Below are 23,193 nucleotides of genomic sequence, written 5' to 3'. Positions count from 1 at the left end.
TTAGAGACCTTATGCCCTAGACCCGTACGAGACTGTCAGCATAGGGTGAGGGGAGTCAAGGATTTCGGGGTTACCCGGTATTTTACATACTAGTAGTCAAACTTAACTATTGCCGGCTTGCAAAATTAAGAGATACTCAACGTGGGCCATAAAACTAGAGATACCCTTATTAACAATTTGTAAAATGACTAATTAAAAAAGAAATCGAAAGTTTATTTTATTCATTTTTTAAAAACTCTGAAGAATTTGTTTTCTCTCTAGTAGGCGTTATGCAAGATTGATTCTACTTGCCATGTCGTGGACGGTATTGTAAAATATTCTTAATATCAGCTGCCGATATAATAATAAACGAAATTTGATTTCATTACCAGCATATTTGGTATACTAAATCTGCTTTAAATAACTGCGATAACTTTTTGATCCTGCTGTCTTGTTATTGTCGTTTTTAAAAAAGATATGTTGGATAACCTATATTTTGTATTGAAAAATTAAGTTTAAGGAACAATAAAATTAATTATATATTACAATAATCTCTTTATGGTGTCGCCCATTAGTTTAACTGAAGCATTGTCATGACTGAAAATAGGCAGTATCATAGAGATGTTTGTAAATTTTGATGTATAAATTTCGCGCTCATCGTTCAACGATTTTCGACACTATCTAAATAATCATTTTAGTTGGGCAAAATCATAACAACTTACAATATTTGATAACCTATCACTTTATTGGAAAAATTAAGTTTAGGGAATAATAAAATTAATTATATATTACAATAATCTCGTTATGGTGTCGCCCATTAATTTAATTGAAGTATTGTAATAAATTGACCATTAAAATTCGCAGTATTATAAAGAAACAAAGTTTGATTTAATTATTTCGCCCACATCGTTCAACGATTTTCGATATATGCATTTCAAATAAGTATTTGTTTATCTGATCGTGGTTATTTTGTCAGAAGATGCACAAATGTGCGCACATTTAATCATAGAAACCGACAAGGCTGTTGACAATTCGAGATTCGTGCAGCCCAATCTTTAGTTTTTTTAATAGACTCTTTCAGACTGGTGTTTGTTTCGACTTTTGATTTATAATTTATAGCATCCTTTCCCTCTTTTTAAATCACACATGGGCTTGAACGTTTATGAGATGAGTTTGATTGACGTCAATCGGTCCCTTAAACTTTTCATTAACATTAACGGTACCAATTTGCCTTCACCAGATGCACTGTTCGACAATAACTGTCTCTTCGATGTTGATCGAGGCCAAAATATTTAGAAATGTGAAACATATTAAAAAAACAAAGAGCTTATCAACCAAAAAGTACAAAATATTTAGCAAAAGCCGGGCAATGCTAAGATTAGACTCTTCATTAGGACTGTTAAATGAGCACCGTAAGCTTGAATTCAGCAGTTGAATCAACCAATTTCGCATCGCTGCAGTATGTATGAAGTCAAATGTGGTCACATCACGTAATGATGTAGACATGTGCTTGGTTATTTATGTTTGTTCATAATTAATATTTGTATTTTCTGACGGAAAATACATTTTTTTCGCATGTAATAGGAAGGTTTGAAAAAGATGTCATTATGGTAGAATCTTGAACGTTTTTCCTGAAATGCTTTATAAAATTTGAAGGTTAAAAGAAAGTATTTTGAATATCTGAAGGATTTTATTTCATAGATTTATAATGATTTGTGCTTTTGAATGAAGGGATCAACAAGTGGCCTTATCATACATTCGTCCTGTGTTATTGCATTGCCACCAGACTTCTGATCATTTTTTTTCCAATAAAAAAAATGCATGTAATCTGACATGTCTTTGTTATGATTTTGCTTGATTAAATGAAACTAGATAATTGACGTTTTGCATTTGCAATGTTTATTTTGATCCGATATTCCTTCAAACCAAAATGTAAAATTTAATTTGTCTTAAAGTGCGTAGGATGTACTCCTTACATGACAAGGTGCATTTCATTAACATTATACAAACACAGTGTTTTTCTTTAGATGAATAAACTTTGATTTTGTCAAGTTATTATTGACGTCATATTCTTTCCATATTTTCACATTCCGAATGCAATATACAGGTTTGTCCAGTTATCAGCAGTGGGTCCAGCATTTTCAGAGAAAAGGATGGGCTGTGAACCCTAACAATTTATGAGTTTTTGCCTTTGATTCTATGATGTTTTTACAAAAACGATTATGGACGTCTTTATATGGGAATTACCCTAACAGTATGAGGATGTATTCTCAATTTTGGACTAGATTAAAAATAAAACCAAGTTGATATGTAATCTAATATTTCAGAACTTTCCATTATTTATCAACTTGCTGTAAATAGAGTTCTGTTTGTTAATTCAATTTCAATTTAATAAATTTGCTTACATCTATCAAGTCATTTCCTTGGTATCGACTGTTGATAATTTTTTGATATCCTTAATAAATACCAGACTACTGAACATTTGCTGAAATGAATTGATGAAAATGTTGTTATCACGGACCAGGTTATGGTACAAAAGATAAATAAAGGCAACCGTAGTATACCGCTGTTCGAAATTCATAAATCAATTGAGAAAAAAACAAATCCGGGTTCCAAACTAAAACTGAGGGAAACACAACACAGTATGGTACAACAGATGTCATTTTTACCCTTCCACATTCATGCCCTAATTTTAAATATGTTAAATAAAGGGAAATGGATGTATTGCTGATTTGAGTATTTTATTAAAAAAAACCAACATTAGATAGTGTTGTAATAACAGATTTAGATAGAAATTCATCAGATTTTATATCAATAGCAAGTCATATGTCAAATAAGATGGAAAATTTTCGCGTGCGCAATAATGGTCTATTGAAAAGAATATCCTTATTTTCTCTATCTACTTCACTGAATGTAAATGAAGAGGAAATATAAATAATGCACCAGGGTCGTCAGTCCTATAAACTTAGAAAGTATTTGTATATAAACCTAGCAAAAACAAAATCTGTAGTTTTCAGAAATAGAGGTTAAACTTGAAGAAAATTTGTTTTTAAATTAAAATCGATTGAAATAGATGATTACTCTATATTCTTAATAGTGTTATGTTTTTTAATTGCAATATGTTTGCCAACTCAGAAAATATTTTCAAATCAAGGTCGACAAGCAGTGTTTAATCTATATAGTATTGACCATAATGATTGTTATGACTACGAAACTTTATTGTCGTTATTTGACACATATATGTCATGTATTTTAAACTGCCACTGTATATATACTAATGTGACTAACTTCGTGAAGATTCGACGTAACTGCGAGCATCTTCGATACTAATACATTTAAATGCCAAACCTTATATAGTACCATAAAACTCCACCCGTAGAAACCGCCAAAACTTTTCTCGTGCCTTGTACACGTAACATCAAACTTTATAAATAGTACATACTCTTGCAGAACTAGTTTCAGAACTAGTTACACTAGTTCCCATCTATATATAATTAATACAAATACCAAACGGCAAAACCCAATTTCAAACGAAATGAAATATATATATAGTGTTATTAATATTTTCTGGGGTACCCAAATTTTTAAAGCTCATATTATTTAGATAAATTTATCAATTTTTAAACAACCACTTACTGATAACTATGCAAACGAAGCAAAATCGTATTTTGAAGAATCATCAAAATGTATTTTTTACAAATATACATACGACACACACGGTTTACAATTTTAGCTTTAGTAAGAAAAGTATATATCTAAATCATTAATTTGAAAATATAGAATCCATGCACATTGTTTTCAGTTTGAAACAGGTCGCCTTGAAAATGTAAATTGAAATGAAAGACACTGTACATTGTATAACAATTGATTTATTTAAGATGAATATCATTTAATTTTATAAGCGTAAAAGATATATAAAAAAAAGAATACCATTGGAGAAATCTTTCAGCCGTAAAACTTGTTCAATTATTATCATACAAAATGTTGGGCTGTTTTCCATCCTATCTCCTTTTTTTTTTATAGTAAAAGTTAATTTGAAGTTATCATTGAACAAACTTTATTTTTACTTGCCAAAAAGATCAAATGAAAAAGTACAAATATTCTTGATGAACTAGTCATTCCAAAGTCAAATAAGAATGAACATAACTTAAAAAAAATAAATTCGAATTGGAGTCTCGCATAAAATTCAAGAATTTTATATAGTTTTCCTGTAGTTATTTCAATAAGTTGTACCGATAACCACTGCACATAGTAATGTAAAATTTAATTTGTCTTAAAGTGCATTGGATGTACTCCTTACAAGACAAGGTGCATTTCATAATTCTGATGAAGCAGTTTTTGTGTCAGGAGCATACTCATGTGAACGAATCCATTTAGTCTGAACATGCTCAAGCGTAACGTATTAACTGAGATACATGTATCTGCACGCCATGCGATGGAATAGAGGATATACTACAGCGGATAAAGCAGATAAATGTATATATGATCGAAGTACACTAATGATTTTAACACCGTATCAAGATGTTTGAATATTATTTTTATCGGTACTAAAATGTTTTTTTTTGTTTAGGTTAAACATACACTAATATGTATTGCTATACATTTATAAAAACCTATGGTCATACATCATGTCGATATTATGTACTTATATGTTGGCATTACACACGGTCATGCTTTTCTCATACCGTTAAAGACCTTTTTACACTTAACCTGTTGGATGTGTAATAATTGATACTTTTGTCTGGGAGAAAAAGATTTATATGTTACTGTGAATTTATTCCGTGGATACAAATTTTCGTGTATTAAAGATAAATTGTAGTTTCTTGGATACCAATTTTCGTGCATTATAGAACAAATTGAAGTTTTGGCAAAATTTGCAAACAAGCATACAGGCATATAGTAAATTTTATTTTGTTTACTATTAGGATACGTGATTTTAGATAGCGGGAGGTTTGGCTAGCCATTAAACCAGGTTCAACCCACCATTTTTTCTTATATTGTCTTGTACCATGTCAGGAATATGGCAGTTGTTATCAAATAGTTCGTTCCTATGTATGTTGGCGTTTGTTTTTGTTGCACTTCAGTGTTCCTGTTGTTCATTTGTTTTCATCTTATAGTTGATGTGTTTCTCTTGGTTTTAGTTTGTAACCCGGATTTGTTTTCTCTCAATCGATTTAAGACTTTTGAACACCGGTATACTACTGTTGCCAGTATTTACCTATACCCATGAAATCCACGAACATTTGTATTCCAGTAATAGTAATGAATCCACAGTAATGTTTATAGGCTTAGATCGGTACTTTGTGTCTTTTGAAATAATTTAGTGGTTGTCGTATGTTGTTGTTTGTTACTTTTTCGTTTTTTTTTACATGAATCATAACGTTGGTTTTTCGTTTTTTCGTTTTAATTGTTTCACATTTTGTCAGTTCTGGCTTTTTATATCTGGCTTTACAGTATGTGATTTTCTCATTGTTGGGGGCCGTTGTGACTTTGAGTTGCTTGAATTCACGTCATTTTGGCTTTGTTTGATAGTTGTGTCATTAGCAATCATACCACATCTCCCTAATTTAGTATTCTCTAACTTCTTTCTAAATAGATCTTATCGTTACATTACCCGTTGTTGTTTGTATTATTTATGTTTTAACTCTCTCTTTAAGGCATGTAGTTTGTGACACTTTTTTTTTAATTCTCATGCATAGGAGTGAAATTATGTCTCTGTGTTTTTATGTCTTAAATTCCAGTTTGAACAATAGTCTCCTCTTATGGTGAATATGTCAAACAAAGTAATACATGTATAAAGCTTTACATCAGTCAGGGGCGTTACTTAAACAAGTTATTTTTTTTAGTTGCTTGTACAGGTAAATTTAGTTTTTAAACATTATCAAATTACTCAGAAGGGTTATTTTAAATTTCAATAGAAACTAAATGTAGTTTTTATGAAATTTTACATCATTTCATCACATAAAATTAAGAATTCATTAAATTTGAAAGAAGTATAGAGATACAAGGTTTCTTTAAAAATAATGACAAAAATACTACTTGTTTAAGTTATTTTTACATCTTTGAAAGAATAAGTAATTACAATTATTTAAGGAACATATGTAAAATTGAGAATGTAAATGGGGAATGAGTCAAAGAGACATCAACCCGACCAAAGAGCAGAAAACAGCCAAAGGCCACCAATGGGTCTTCAACACAGTAGTTGGACGGCAAACGATTTAACGGCTTCTAAGGTCAAGACATTGGTCCCGTGACAAAAGGTAAGAGTTTACGGTTTTTTTGTAAACGTGCATACCTCGTGGTTTTTTTTTTAAACTTGGATCGTCTTATTTTTACTAGAACATTAATAAAACTTATAGTGTTCAAAATCTTGAGTGAATAAGCTTCATTATTATTTATATTTATTGTTATAAAGTATTGTTAAAGTATTCTAAATTGACGAGTGAAGTGAAACTTTTTTCTGAAAATTTGCGTAGGTCCACAGAAAATCCCAAATTATTCCTTAAATAGGTATGGTAACGTATGGAGGGGTATAACATATGAAGTAAAACCATTTTTTAGATTAGTTTATAGTTACTCCAAATTTATCGGACACGCAATTATGTGAGCTTATTCGTGGCCAAGTGGAGATCAAAGGGAGATTTTGTATACTCAACGTAGGCAATTGCAAGTTCACAACAGTAAGTTTGAGTAAAAGTAATGACTGTAGTTAAATTTCGACACTTTCGTAAATAACTATTCCAAATTTTATGTTCCTTCACTTTTGTAACAAAAAAAAATAGTCATGGAATGGCTGAATATGTCATTTTTTTCAAGTAATTACAGGTTTTTGAAAACATCTCATTGTAAGAAAAAAATTGACAACATACTTTCCTCTGAAACTTGGTACTTATAATTTGCTTTCTATTCTCAAACACCCATTTGATAGATGGAAGGATACAAGTCGTTGTTTCACTATCTTTGTATAAATATTCTTAGAAAGCATATAAAAATAAACTCAGTGTTTGAACATGTAGCTTGTTTGAACATTGTTTTTAATATCAATTTCACTATAAAATTTAGACTTGAATCAAATTGATTTATATTAAAAAAAAGTATCTAAAATAGACAGTTTTTACTCTGGTGCGCTGAAAACGTTTAATCAGTAATGAGATTAAACAAAGTTATTTAAATTGAAGAACTTAGATTCTCTGACTTTGTATGCTGATCATATATAAAAATTCGTAAGGGTTCCACGGAACCCAGTGTCTCGCCTACGTTTTCTGTTAATTGCAGGCTCAACAAAAATGAGGAAGTAAATCAATAAAAATATTCCACTTGATACTATCTTTTGATTGTAAGAAGCTTCTGTCCAAGTGTGGTAAAAATCAAGGATAGTTTATGAATCTAATAAATGTTTAAAAACTTTAACTGCAGACTGAATGTAATTTTAACTGGAAGAAAACAAAATTTCCTTCTAGATACTAGCTTTTCATCATAAACAAGCTTCTGTCTAAGTTTGGTACAAATCCAAAATAGTATAAGAAAGTTATTAAAAATTTAAAAACTTTAACCACAGAGTGATTGTGTTGTTTCCTGTCAGAAAATCTAAGTCCATTTAAAAGTAAAATACGGAAAAAATGGATTTATTTTTCTACAAAATTTCCCTCTAGATACTAGCTTTTGATCATAAACAAGCTTATGTCCAAGTTTGGTACAAATCCAAAATAATATAAGAAAGTTATTAAAATTTTAAAAACTTTAACCACAGAGTGAATGTGTTGTTTCCTGGCAGAAAATCTAAGTCCATTTAAAAGTAAAATACGGAATACGGAAAAAATGGATTTATTTTTTTACAAAATTTACTTCTGGATACTATCTTATGATCATAAACAAGCTTCTGTCCAAGTTTGGTACAAACCCAGGATAGTTTAAGAAAGTTATTAAAATTTTAAAAACTTTAACCACAGAGTGAATGTAATATTTCCCGGCAGAAAAACTAAGTCCATTCATAAGTAAAATACGGAAAAAATGGAATTTTAGTTTTACAAGTTTGGTAGAAATCCAGGATAGTTTAAGAAAGTTATTTAAATTTCAAAAACTTTAATCACAGAGTGGATATTTGTGGATGCCGCTGACGTCGACGGAATGTAGGATCGCTATGTCTCGCTTTTTCGACTAAAGTCGAAGGCTCGACAAAAATGATATTATACATTCTAACACAGCATCAAGTGTGAAACAATAGTTTTTTCCTCGAAACAATAATTTTCAAGATGCGAGGCTTGCCGATCAATATACATATTTACAATTTCACTATCAAGAGAGGAGAAATTACGTATTGATAGGGATTCTGTATGGGAATGTTTCTCTTGAGATTTTTAAACAATACATGTATATTACCAAACTATCTTTTATTTTTCTATGATCAGCAAAGAGATGGGTTCTTGTAATGTGACATCGATGATCGTCGGGCATATTTATTGGTAGCTTTTTTTCCAGATGTAACAATAGCAAATTCAGAGGAAAGCAAGTACCTTTCCGCGGATCCAGGATTTTTGAAAAGGAGGTGGGGGATATTTCATATAACAGAACAAATATCGTCGATTTCATGCCAAAACTTATATATTTTCCTACCAAGAGGGGTTCAGCAGCAGAACTTGTGTAACAATAGAATATAACTTTGCATTACAAATAAAATACAATATGGAAAAACAGAAAAGGTAGACAATACATGCTTTGAAATTGTGAACATTGATATTGAATGGGAAAAAGTTTATTCGCAGTGGACAGAATTTTAACATTTTAATTATACCTGCTTTAATATTAGAAACTATATAAGTTGTACAAGAAAAAAGTAAAATCACAAAAATACTGAACTCCGAGGAAAATTCAAAAAGGAAAGTCCCTAATCAAATGTCAAAATCAAAAGCTCAAACACAACAAACGAATGGATAACAACTGTCATATTCCTGACTTGGTACAGGCATCTTCTTATGTAGAAAATGGTGGATTAAACCTTGTTTCAAAGCTAGCTAAACCTCTCACTTGCATGCCAGTTACATCACATTCCATTATATTGACAACGATGTGTGAACAAACAAACACAATAGGTAAAAATGTCACAAATAGTTCTGCTGCTGGCTCTAAATTAAGAGAAAAAATCTGAACATCCAAAAGCCCTAAATGGATATTAAACGAGGGACGAAAGATAGCAGAGGGACAGTCAAACTCACAGATCGAAAACAAACTGACAACGCCATGGCCAAAATAAAAAGACAAACAGACAAATAATAGTACAGATGACACAACATAGAAAACTAAAGGCTAAACAACACGAATCCTACCAAAAACTTGGGGTGATCTCAGGTGCTCCGGAAGGGTAAGCAGATCCTGCTCGACATGTGGCATTATCATCAATGCAAAGAAAACTGAACAAAAAGCTGAAATCCAATATGATATCACGCTTTTCACATTATTTCTGTCTATACAAGTTTGTGAATTGTTTTCTTAAATTTGAATTCAAAAGTACTACAGATAACCGTTAAGTTAAACAAATGGAAAGAGTCCTTTAATTAAATGCAAGGGGGATTTAAGGGGGCCAGGGTGCCCGCCCCTTTATGAAACTTGTTTTAAGGTTAATCAGACTTTTTATCTGTTCCACTAAAAATTTTATCTTGTTTGGTGGCCTGCGCCCACCACCCCCCAACCCCCCCTCCCTTTTTCAAAATCCTGGATCCGCATCTGAAATTATTGATTGAATAATGAATGATTAGTTAAGGTGATCAGTAAATAGAGTTTGCATATGCTTTTTTAAATAATAAAGTGTTATTGTGCCATGAAATCTACTAAGTACCGAATCAACTTCAGATTAAATCCAAATTTATATTTAACTGCTCTAAAATGCAAAGGCAATTGAAATACAAAAGAAAACAAAGCAGACTTAAATACTGTAAATTCAGAAATTATTGCGTGCATTTGTTATTGAGAGTTTTGAAAGGCAATTAGTGTTTCAGGAGGATCTGTTTTATATTTCTTGGGAAAAATAACCAGATGTCTGTGAAAATTTTTTAAAGCTAGTAAAATCTAAATGAATGGACACTTATACAAATAATATTTACGATAAGTTATATTCAAAGTAGCCTCGTTTTCAACATAACTTGTATAGGTAATTTTCAAAGTTACTTGTTTAAGTAATGCCCCTGACTGATACATAATATAAATCAGACAATCTTTTTTTATATTCAAATGAAAACCGAGGTGTCCGTTGTTATTCTGTGGTTTACATGTTGTAATGTACTATTATATTATTTATTTATGTATTTCTCTGTCCTGAGTGTACTTGTGTTTATTTGTACTGTATTCCTGTCACGTAGTGTTGTCATTTTAGCGGTATTTTTAATATTGCCATATAAGCAGGAGGTTTTGCTAGCCATAAAACCAGGTTAAACCCACCATTTTTCTTAAAATGTCCTGTACCAAGTCAGGAATATGGCAGTTGTTATCAAATAGTCTATTATCTATGTATGTTGGCGTTTGTTTTTGTGGCAGTTAAGTGTTTCTGTTGTTCCGTTGTTTTCCTCTTATAGTTGATGCGTTTCCCTCGGTTTTTGTTTGTAACCAGGATTTGTTTCAGTTAAATAGATTAATGACTATTAAACACCGGTATACTACTGTTGCCTTTATTTATGCTTAGATGGTATATTTTGATTTTTACAAGAACACCAATCAAATCTTTGAATTCGCTTATGTATGATGACCAACTTTATTTCTGATATATTACATGATTTTCCATAAAGAATCTTACTTTTTAGCTCACCTGGCCCAAAGGGCCAAGTGAGCTTTTCTCATCACATGGCGTCCGTCGTCCGTCGTCTGTCGTCGTCCGTCGTCGTCCGTCGACGTCGTTAACTTTTTTACATTTTGAACTTCTCCTAGAGAACCACTGAATGGAATGAAACCAAACATGGCATGAATGTTCCTTATGAGGTGCTGACCAAGTGTTGTTACTTTGTAGCCGATCCATCATCCAAGATGGCCGCCAGCGGGGGACTTAGTTTAACATAGGACCCTATGGGAAATACATACAAATGTCTTCTTTTAGAGAACCAGTGAATGGAATAAAACCAAACATGACATGAATGTTCCTTATGAGGTGTTGACCAAGTGTTGTTACTTTGTAGTCGGTCCATCATCCAAGATGGCCGCCAGCGGGGGACTTAGTTTAACATAGGACCCTATGGAAAATACATACAAATGTCTTCTTTTAGAGAACCAGTGAATGGAATGAAACAAAACATGGCATGACTGTTACTTATGAAGTGCTGACCAAGTGTTGTTACTTTGCAGTCGGTCCATCATCTAAGATGGCCGCCAGCGGGGGACTTAGTTTAACATAGGAACCTATGGGAAATACATACAAATGTCTTCTATTAGAGAACCACTGAATGGAATGAAACAAAACATGGCATGAATATTCCTTATGAGGTGTTGACCAAGTGTTGTTACTTTGTAGTCGGTCCATCATCCAAGATGGCCGCCAGCGGGGGACTTAGTTTAACATAGGACCCTATGGGAAATACATACAAATGTCTTCTTTTAGAGAACCAGTGAATGGAATGAAACAAAACATGGCATGACTGTTACTTATGAAGTGCTGACCAAGTGTTGTTACTTTGCAGTCGGTCCATCATCCAAGATGGCCGACAGCGGGGGACTTAGTTTAACATAGGACCCTATGGGAAATATATACAAATGTCTTCTTTTAGAGAACCACTGAATGGAATGGAACCAAACATGGCATGAATGTTCCTTATGAGGTGTTGATCAAGTGTTGTTACTTTGTAGTCAATCCATTATCCAAGATGGCCACCAGCGGGGGACTTAGTTTCACATAGGACCCTATGGGAAATACATACAAATGTCTTCTATTAGAGAACCACTGAATGGAATGAAACCAAACATGGCATGAATGTTCCTTATGAGGTGTTGACCAAGTGTTGTTTCTTTGCAGCTGAACCATAATCCAAGATAGCCGCTATCGGGGGACTTAGTTTAACATAGGACCTTATGGGAAATACAAACAAATGTCTTCTTTTTGAGAACCACTGAATTGAATGAAACCAAACATGGCATGAATGTTCCTTTTGAGGTGCTGACCAAGTGTTGGTACTTTGCAGTCAGTCCATCATCCAAGATGGCCGCCAGGGGGGACTTAGTTTAACATAGGACCCTATGGGAAATACATACAAATGTCTTCTTTTAGAGTTAACCACTGAATGAAATGAAACCAAACTTGGCATGAATGTTCCTTATGAGGTGCTGACCAAGTGTTGCTACTTTGTTGCCGATTAACTGTTCAAGATGGCCACCAGGATATTTTATTAAATAACGGGACCAATATTAAACCAAATTTGGCCTCAATCATTATTTGGGTATCTGTTATGATTTTTATCTATCTTTACATGATTTCTAAAACCAAAGTAGAGTCAGGTGAGCGACACAGGCTCTTGAGAGCCTCTAGTTTTGTTACAGATACGTTTGTAGAAAAGGCAAAATCTATGTACTGATAAGTGAGGTCTCCCTTTAAAGAATCTGATGAATCAAACAAACTGTGGAAGGAGAGCGTTTTAACAATGTCAACCGAGAAATTAAATAAAGAAATAATTTAAACACTAAACCATTTCTCCAATCTAGAAGTAGGTAGAAATTTGATCCAATATTATTAATGCGCGAGCCTCCAAAAATTTATCTTTCATCAAAATTAAATTTTGTTTTGTATGTTACGCTAGCAAAATAATATACCACAGATTCATTTGTAATTATGAAATATAACGATACTCAAGTTACATTCTTTCTCTGTTTACTTTAAACATACAAGGGTTGCATAAACAATACTATAACATTCTTCAACTGAATAGCAGTTTTATAATATTTAATAAAAATAAAGAAACAATTAACTGATATCTTTCAGGTGCACAAAAATGAAATGATTGGTATCTATAACCTTTGTATCTAAAGCAATATATTCTTTAGGATTATTAGGTCTCTACATTAACGTTTCTGTGTTTGCATTTATTTCGTCTCTTAATTTACACTTTTCAATTCTACAAATTTAAATGAAATTAATCAAAAACTGTACAACTTAAGAAATAAACCAGTTTCTTTCAAAGAAGCCTCCAAACATTTATCTTTCATCCAATTGAAACGGGCTTTATACCAAAATACATATAGCTACATGTGTTGTCAAAAATTGAAATAATTTGCGATAAAAAACAAATATTCACAAATTCGAAAACAAAAGCACAGCTAAATAAAGTCCTTTTCTTTAATATTTTTGTCATGAATAAATTCTCATAAACTTATTCATGGGTCACGAATGAAGCATATAAATTGTTCAAACAATGATCTGGTTATTGACGGCATCTGGTTAAAAAACAGCCTTGTGTTAACAAATTAGTAATATATTATACTTTTACAAATCAAGCGATATCTTGCATTGGATGCTTCAATTCTACCACCAGTCTAAAATGCGGCTAGGCAAACTAAGACAATTATAATAACATAAATATCGTAACGGAAAGAAGCTGTCATTTGTATATTATGACTATTTATTAATTACACGGAAAATAAAAGGGTCTGGCTGATAACTAAAGTTTTCGTATTTGCATCCAAGTACGTAGTATGAATATTTGTGACGTCACATACATCCATAATATTCTATTATTCTATTGTTTGAAAAATTGACAAACAAAAGTGCATATAAAATGATTTGCAGATAAACATCACAAACAGAGATTATGCCTATAAAGAAAGGCAACAGTAGTATACCGGTTTTCAAAAATCATATATCGATTGAGAGAAAACAAATCCGGGTTACAAACCAAAACCGAGGGAAACACATCAACTATAAGAGGAAAACAAAGGAACAACAGGAACACAAGGAATAACTTGTACAAACCAAACTATAACTCATTCAGTTTTAGCCACACGTGTTTTCGGAAAAGTTTGAATTTTTTCCTTTAGTAGATACTGTTCAATTAAAGGACATACGACACGACATAAGGATTAAGTACTTTAAACCACATATTTATTACTTTTGGTTTGATACTAGTTTAATGAATTTCATGGGAAAAGAAAGTATAAACAAAATATAAACTTTCTATGGATTTACATGAAGAAGTTACAAAAACTACGACATTAAATATCCACAAGTGTTTTCGCAATGCATAGACATAGGCAACCGATAGTAAATAATTTACGGTACCTTATGAAGATTATTTAACACACCACTGTATTATGCAGAAAAACGTTTGATATAGATATATATACATGAATATCAATATAATAATTATTGGATACATCAAATATTTCAGCAACAACATTACAGTAGAACAACGTTTCAAATCGTCTTGTTACAGTTATAGATCTTCAGAAATCATGCTTAGTAACTTTGCACCACATTGAGCTGCCCTTGCAGCTTGGTGCAAACTCTTTACCAACTCTGTTCCCTTTTGAATAGCGCCATCTGACAGCCGCCAGAGATCTAGCACTCTTAGTGTACGTCTTACTTCACCAGGTTGGTTCGATTTTATTTTGTTAATATCATCACTCGAAAACCCTAGTTTCTTTGCAAAAACTTCCCAATCCTTTGCTAAAACATAAGCCATCTTTTCCAGGTTATCATTTGATAAAATTCCTAAAAAATATATATAACGTGCAGTAGCATATTTTTACAATGATTTGATGTAAAATAAGAATTATTTTTATCCCACATAATGTTCTTCACAACATTGTTAACTAATTTAAAAGACACTTTTATTGTTAATTAAATCCAACAACATATACATTTCATGGTTATACATGTTATAGTTTATTTTGGTTTAAATGACTGCAAGGGAGTATTATTTTGTTCAACCATGTCAAGTTTACCCAACTAAGCGCTTCTAATGACTTTTAATAATATATTTTCTTGTAGAGAACACATTTACCAATATCGAATTTAGAAACCAGAAAAGTCGTCAAATATATATATATATATATATGTAATCGTAAAATGTGTCCTATTCTCTATTGTAACATTTCGACTGATTGTGGATTCGCCCAGCGGGTGATGCATGCATAACAGGAGATGCTTACCCTGTTGCTGCATTCGGTATCGCTCCTGTTGGAGTTCATGCGACACCTTCAATTTTTGCTTGTTACCTTGGTTTCTCTTCTTAACCCTTTTTTTAACGTCGATAAATTGCTGTTGCCTAAATATAAGTTAAACGGAAGACGTTAAACAGAGCGTTACGTTAATAATTAGATATTAATCTTTGAAACGATTTAAGTTGTGTCTTAATGTTGACTGGTTGTTGCTTGCTCAGTGGTAATTATAGAATGCCCATTCAGGGCCTTCATTTGCCACAAAAACCTATTGTCCCCATACTTCATTATAAAATCATGATCAAACTGCACACTCATTTAAATTAAAGATACTCAAATAAATACTATTTCAATTTAGTTTTTACCTCTGCCTGGAATGAAAGGTTTTATGAATTGCTTTGCTTCTGCTTCTAACTGTGTATGACGATGAGCAGCTATTATCTTCGCTATCTTTATAATAAAAACAAATAACATACGTAAGCAACACGTTGCATTTGAGGAATAATCAAAATATAATCCTAACCAGTTTGGAGGACACCTTAACTGACGTGTCGTACTTAAGTAAGCTTGCAATTTTTGAATTTAATTATACATGTATACTTTTATTGGCGTTTACCATTCCTTGCATCTCATCATTCAAACCATTTCGAAATTACAGAAAGTCTTTATTAAGACTCCTAATGACAGAGTGTCACTTATTTGGTTTTAGAATTAGCAACTCGATGGACGTCGTTGATAGAGCAGGAACCCTCGGGTTTTTGCAATACATATCAAATACAATCAACAAAAATGTTAAGAACAGCAAATAACCAAATGAATTAAGATTTGACCTAGCACATAAAGAAAACAAATGTTGATCATGTTGATATTGCCAGTAAATATGTAGATTATATCAAATGACACATTAATATCTCCCCCATACAAATCAAACAGCTCTCTCCTGATATTGAAAAATCCATTTCATATACACTTTATTATATAATAACATTCTGCACTTTCATTTCTGAGGTACTAGTTTCTTAGTAAGTATTTTTGTTTCCGTTATACCTTGTCAGTAACATCTGGTGCATGGTGGTTGGACCAATACAAAATGTACAATTCACAACGTTCACGTTCTTCTGCATTATCCCGTTGCTCTTTCACATTTTCCAATATTTGATGATATAGCTGTGTGTCCCCATCTGTTAGATTTTTGCCAAGACATACCCATTTTGTTGAATTAGAATTGGTACAAGTAATTTGCCAAGCAATAAACTTTGCCAATGCCTTGACTGAAATATTTTAAGAAATCGTTATAAATTACTTAAAATTTGTATTTACAAAGAAAACTGTGTCACGCTGATTATTGCTGTTCGTGTGTTCTGTATTAAGACGGCACCGACGTAGCCAAAAACATGTAATATTCTTCAAAGATAAAATGTAAATGTATCCGTATAAAAAAAGGAAACAAAACTGATGGATGTACATGTACGTTTAGAAAATTAACATCGGGAATTTCTCGCTGCATTGGAGACCTATTGGTGGCCTTCTGCTGTTGTCTGTTCTGTGGTCGGGTTGTTGTCTCTTTGACACATTCCCCATTTCCATTCTCAATTTTATATTGAACTATTTTCTTGGAAAAAAAAATAATACAGTTCATGAACCCAGTGGAAGCCATTTCACAGTGTAAAGTACTATTCATGAAAGTCATATTTTAGTGGAAAACTTAAATAATGGAAACAATATTTTGAAACTAATAACAAAATTTTACTTTTGTTTAGCATTGCGTGTAAAAGCTTCTAATCTGGGAACACTGAACTAACACAATATTGAACTATTGGCTGTATATCTTTCCTAACTGTCTTCTTTACTTCCTTTGTTCCTCAATCAGAGAAATTAAAAAAAAAATAAGTATCTGCTGACCTTCGGGAACTTTGTATTGTGCCCCCCTTGTTGATTATATTGTGCATCTATGGTGTCAGAGAGAGAGAAAAGTAATAAAAGTCACAGTAATTAAACTTCCATTTATTTGTAGCATACAAAATCTATCCTTTAGAGTTGATTTGATATTGTATTCCACTTTTTTATCACAGTTTTTTGTGTTATATGGGACAAGCATACCTGGCACACCCAATGTATAAGGAAAGTTGGTGACGTTTTCTTCTAAAGGCTGAAAATAATTACTTTATAGTAAATGCACTTTTGGGTTATGATATCTTTTTATAAAACATACAAAATGATTATAATTGGATTAAATTAAAAAAAAAATAGTACAGATACAAACAAACACTACTGTATTGTAACATACATAATATATACATGAACAGTATACCAACTAAGCATGAACGCAATACCTGTGTGAAAAATGATCCAAAATATTCTACATATCTATCAAATACTTTACAGAGAGAGTGAGTACATATTCACATTGTCTTAAATACATCTACCAACTTTTACCAACTTTCTGGAAATGTGTTAAAAGATAATAAAATGTATTTTAAAGAATAAAATGGCACAGACATGCTTTATTGAATTGTTAAACATTTGTCATTTCGAGGCCCTTTATAGCTGACGATGCGGCATTGGCTTTGCTCATTTTTGAAGGCCGTACAGTGACCTATAGTTGTTAATTTCTGTGTCATTTGGTCTATTGTTGAGAGTTGTCTCATTGGCAATCAAACCACATCTTCTTTTTATATTTATTACATGTCTTTCTCGTTTAATCATACATCTCTTCTAGTGTTTTGGTATGTTATTTACAGTTGAAATTATTTGAAATTAACGAATATATCTCCTTCATGCATAGCTCCGATTTATTGTGCAGATGTGGCTATACTTTTGGTCCTTTATGGTTACATATTGAGAAAATGTCAGAAAAAAATGTACGTGCTGTAAATACATTATGTTGTTTTAACAATTCGCTCATGTTAACATCTATTTCAGAATGAACTAGAACAATATTTTCCTACCCTGAATGTATTGTCGAGTTTCTTTTACCGTTTTAATATCACTAATGAACTATTAATCAATGCATTGGAAGAAATTACGTTCGACAATGTATATTACAGGAATAACGTCAGCTTGGTGATTCTCGCAGGATCGCTGAACGGTACACTATAAATAGTACGGTGCATTTACTTTGTTTACATTGTTCATGTTGTTTTATATTCAATCATGAATATATATACATAAGTATGTTTCGTTTATGTTTTATATTGTCTGAATTTTGTTTCACATTTTCTGATATGCATACCTTTGGCACATATAAGACAAATGTTCCTTGCCTTGGAATGGACAACCGACCAGGGAGTACACTGTAGGAAAAATGTCCGTGATATTTATCGTCTTCGGCTTGGTCGCCTTTGTTAAGGACTAGGAGATTTCCTGAATATCTTTCGACAGAAAGATTGCTGTAAAATTTCATCTTCAAGGTAGAATATTGATAATACTCGAAATACAAATTAGATTCGTATTGTACTTCAATTTCTTCTCCATCAACAACCCCAAACTCTGAGCTTTCCGGTGGACCATCTGTATATCCTAAAGCATCCAAATGATGAAGAGTACCAGCTATATTTTCTGTCCGGACACACTGAATAACAGCATCATGAGGATCTGCGTGCTTTTGACGACATATCAGTGACACCTTAGTGACACAATTCAAACTTTCTAGAATTTCAGCTGTTTTACAGATAACTTCATCTTTCATCTCAAATGGAACAACCAGACCCAGTACCCTATAAATGCAAAATATTTTATTGATGAAAATACATGTATTGAATTATTAAATATTGAAACTAATAAGCACCTCAATAATTTTAAAAGTATAATACATTTCAAATGAAAAAAGAAATACGAATATCTGTAAATGTAAAATCTACAAAATAGATTTCCAAACTCGATTGTGCCAAAGTTATACATATCAAAGATCTGGTGTGTACAAAGTGGTTAACATCTTTTTCCCAGCTTTTCAGGGTTGCGATGTATGCAAAATATAAATCTAAATAAAACATAAATATAAAATCATCGATAATGTATATATGGATTGAAAGTTCCAAATTTATTATCTAATGTGATTGTCTAGAATTAGGTTTCTAATTAAGTGTCAACTTACTGAAAATTGTTGTTCCCAGCAGGAAGTTTTAGGAATCTTGCTTTTGGATGAGCATCAGTTTCTTCTATTGGTGCTATTTCCCATGATTTGCCACTGACTTTGGAAACCATATAAACTATTCCCTCTTTCTTTTCGAAATCTGTTTAGAAATTATTCAAAGTTAATAGTAAAACTTATTTCTTCCCAGGGTCAATTCTTCGTTTCCGTGTATTTGTTTTTATTAAAATAGCCTTTCATCAAGAAATCGCTACTTGTTAAAATATAAATTGTTCAGGTTGAATTGACGTAAACCTAGGAAAGAAACCTGCTTACTAAGCATAGATTCATTTTGATTTAAACATGACGTTACAAAAATAAACCAACTAAAAAGAATGAACCAATTGCACTCGACTAGGTCAGAGTGTCTTTTAACGCTATAAATCCGAGCTTCTTGGCAATATGTCTTGTGTTATATTTGCATGCTTTTCTTAGGTGCATTTGTTGTTAACTAAATTGGTACGTATTGTACTGTTCGATTTCAAATTCGTTTTCGATATTATCGTCCAATTTGAAAGTTTTTTTTAGATATATTCCCATTTCCCGCTACTAGTTAAAATAAATACTCAGTCAAAACTGCTAGTTTACCTGGATCAAAGTCACTTGCAAAATTGAAATCGTATTTTGAATCTTTGGATTTTCTGGAACTTTGTACTTTTGACTTCACAGCAATGATTTTGTCTGCTACATTTGGTTGTGAAGAACTTAAATTTTCGACGAAAGTGTCAATACTGGCATCATCTGATTCCATTAATTCATATAAAATGTGTCTATTCTTATCTCCTTGTGTATTTTTTGTCTGTAAAGGTAACAATCTTAAATCAATAGAAGATAAAAACAAACTTTCAAGACGCAACTGTATTTACACAAATTGTACAAAATCGGTTCTAAGAGGAATAATAATGAATTTTTCTATTAGAAAATCTTGCTATCGTTAATCGTGGTAAACAATTATGATACCAATTTCCGTCTATACGACACATGATTCTAAAATACTATTGAATGACCAGACTTAAGGTCAAAGGTAAAATAACAAAAATACCGAACTCTGAGGAAAATTCAAAACGGAAAGTCCCTAATCAAATGGCAAAATCAAAAGCTCAAAGACATCAAACGAATGGAAACCAATAGTCATATTCTTGACTTGGTACAGACATTTTCTGATGTAGAAAACTGTGGATTAAACCTGGTTTTATAGCTAGCTAAACCTCTCACTTGTATGACAGTCGTATAAAATTCCATTATATTGACAACAATGTGTGAACAAAACAAACAGACATAATAGGTAAAAATGTAAAAAATAGGGGTACAGCAGCTAACATTGTGTTATAATCTTAATCACTATAAAAACAAACAAATATGTCAAAAAACAAAAAAACAAAAAGGCATATAAACGAAAACGAAAGACAAAAATTTATCATAGCACAATAACACAATGACGGGACGTATAAGTACCGAGCTACATCAAATGGATATTACCAAAAATAGACTAAACAGTAAATGTAATAATTTACAAAGACAAATAAAAGAACACTATAACACATAATTAAGATGATAAACAACGTTAGTACCTATAATCTTTACTTCAAGACCAACGTGTATTATTTGTGAAGTTAATACAGAATATTTATCAACAAGGTCTTGGTATCTTCAGATGAACTTTTTTTGAAAAAGGACGAGACGTTCTTTGACATTACCCTGGTTCATCAACTTTTTGCTCAGACACTGGTGACGTGTTATAAAGTCTGAGTAGCAGCTGCAAGCTCTTGAATACCGAATGAGTTAGAAATGTATATCCCATATGCAGGTGAAGTTGGTATATTGCTACTAATAAGGTGGGGAAAATTGTTCCTCTGTGTAGCATGTTTTACCTTTTTGTTTGCTATTAACAAAATATGCCGTATGGTATCCCAAGGTAATAAATGTATAGCGTATGCTACCATTATATGTTGAAAAGCATTGTGGATTATTTCTTTTAGACGATATTTTAATTTCACATGGGGAATGGTGATATACAGGGTTGAAAAATCAAAAGTTTTGATAGAACTAATTTCAATTGATTTAGAGAGCCGAAATTACTACATGTCAGAGAGCATAAAACTGACAAAGAATTAACCGAAAAACTGAAACCCGGTATTTAAAATATTTTTTTCCAAATCGAAACGTCTTAATCTTAATACGATAATGTTATATTACAGTTGTTTTCAAATAGTGCGTTTCTATGTATGTTGGCGTTTGTTGTTGTTGCAGTTCAGTGTTTCTGTTGTTCCGTTGTTTACCTCTTATAGTTAATGTGTTTCCCTCGGTTTTAATTTGTAACCCGGATTTGTTTTCGCTTTATCGATTTATTGAACAGCGGTATATTACTGTTGCCTTTATTTATTCAAATTATCAAGATTACGCAATTTAAAAACATTTTGCTACAATTGTTTAAAAGAAACAAAACCAGCCTACCATTAGCTCTTCAGCAAAATCGCTCTCAAACATATCATCTAAGTGCAGAGCCATGTCATCAGGATTCATGTTGTTAACTATCCACCTGCTACATCTGCTCAGGGTCTCGCGGTTCAAGGTATGTCTTTTACCAATACTTTTATTCACTGTAAATTCATTCAAGGAAGGCACATTTTGAAAACATGTTTAACTGTGAACAAGTTCTCATCACACGATAAAACATGCTAACATGAAGCTTGATTCTGGAACAAGTGATCATAAATACCGTCGGTGTCGAATAAAAAATACTTAAATCGAAAGTGGTGTGTATCCACTTGATGAAACTTTTGATAACTCTCTATAAAAGCACAGTGAAACTTAATAGTGTCTATTTGCGATAGATGTCTACAAAAACGTCGTCAACATAGACCCGTCATACAGACTAATTCTCTGTCGATTATTGTCGAATAATCAATAAGAATTATTGAAAAAAAAAGAGTATGGAATAGCAATTTCATTTAAACAGACACTCATTCGTGGTTAATTTTTAAAAGAAATCTATGATTTGAATTCTAACTGTTGGTGTTAAATGGATTAATTAAAGACTTACCTTCCCATCCAAGGTTGTAAATCTCAAGGTCAGAATCTGCATTTGTTGAATTTTCACACGAGATGTTGATATAAGAACCTGCTATTTTCATATTTTCCAACTCTCTGTGTCTTTTCGACGCATTTATGATGTCATTTTGAGTCCAAGGCACAGTCTGTAATCATTTATTAGAATGTAAGGAACAAATATGCAAAAAAATATAAGTTGAAGATAAAATGACATTTTCAAGAGCGAGATAAAAAAAAGACCAGAAAGACAAGATACGTCCGTCCTATGCGCGCATATTTACATTGTTCAAACGATAGAATAAAATAGAAAATTTTGCAGACATTATATCAGAATTTAGAAATAAAAATAGCCTTGCTAACAAGAAAGAAAGAGGTTATCCCTAAATGTATTAAAACTGCCATTTTTGCCTGATTGTTTTTATATATCTGAAGATAACTTTAAAATACCACTGTTGCAACGGTTGTTATTCCAGGAAATGCTGCAGGAGGAAATTTTAGTTTAATGTTTCTATCACCCTCTGGTTCAAACTCTTTACCACCTTCATCTACCTCCGTTTCATCTCTTGGATGTCTAGCTACTGCTACACACTGCAGTTGTTTCAGTTGTGTCAACGGAATTTCTACGCCAACAAATGAGATACCCTGAAGAGAAATTGTTATTCTTTTAACCGTATATATTTTCTACTTGAAACGTCAATTTTCATTCATTGTTGGGAATCATTCGCTGGCTGATTAGTATTTATAATGCTTGAATGATAGGTTAAAGGGATGTTTTAAGTTAAGCGACAAGTGTTAAATTTACTTTTCTGGTCATAAGCCTGCTAATGAGATATGCATATATCTGTGTTGTGCTCGAATTAAAAGATGAATTTGATATTTATCTTACCAACTAAAAATTACAGCAGGAGGAG

At 32.1% G+C, this 23,193-nt stretch overlaps 2 protein-coding genes across 6 annotated transcripts in view; both read right to left on the bottom strand.

The window, feature by feature from the left end:
* LOC127700210 (uncharacterized) overlaps nt 1-23,193 on the bottom strand; it is a 289,648-nt gene that overhangs the window by 130,679 nt on the left and 135,776 nt on the right. The window lies entirely within an intron of this gene.
* Nucleotides 12,876-23,193, bottom strand: part of LOC127700211 (uncharacterized) — a 34,529-nt gene continuing 24,211 nt past the window's right edge. For 2 of the 3 annotated variants that reach the window (XM_052203628.1, XM_052203630.1), the window contains 10 exons: nt 22,730-22,924; nt 22,275-22,428; nt 21,686-21,831; nt 19,820-20,030; nt 19,196-19,334; nt 18,335-18,818; nt 17,203-17,251; nt 16,150-16,373; nt 15,468-15,552; nt 12,876-14,653 (listed from right to left, as the gene is read on the bottom strand). In XM_052203628.1, the coding sequence (XP_052059588.1) occupies nt 14,376-14,653; nt 15,468-15,552; nt 16,150-16,373; nt 17,203-17,251; nt 18,335-18,818; nt 19,196-19,334; nt 19,820-20,030; nt 21,686-21,831; nt 22,275-22,428; nt 22,730-22,924 (1,965 nt within the window). In that variant the 3' untranslated portion in view covers nt 12,876-14,375. Of the gene's footprint in view, nt 14,654-15,093; nt 15,210-15,467; nt 15,553-16,149; nt 16,374-17,202; nt 17,252-18,334; nt 18,819-19,195; nt 19,335-19,819; nt 20,031-21,685; nt 21,832-22,274; nt 22,429-22,729; nt 22,925-23,193 lie in introns of all 3 variants that reach the window. The other variant, XM_052203629.1, reaches the window with a different exon arrangement.

This window comes from Mytilus californianus, unplaced genomic scaffold (genome assembly GCF_021869535.1).
Source record: "Mytilus californianus isolate M0D057914Y unplaced genomic scaffold, xbMytCali1.0.p SCAF_5, whole genome shotgun sequence".
NCBI classification, from domain to species: domain Eukaryota; kingdom Metazoa; phylum Mollusca; class Bivalvia; order Mytilida; family Mytilidae; genus Mytilus; species Mytilus californianus.
Note: the sequence above shows the minus strand (reverse complement) of the source record. Positions and strands in the feature narration are given on the sequence as shown.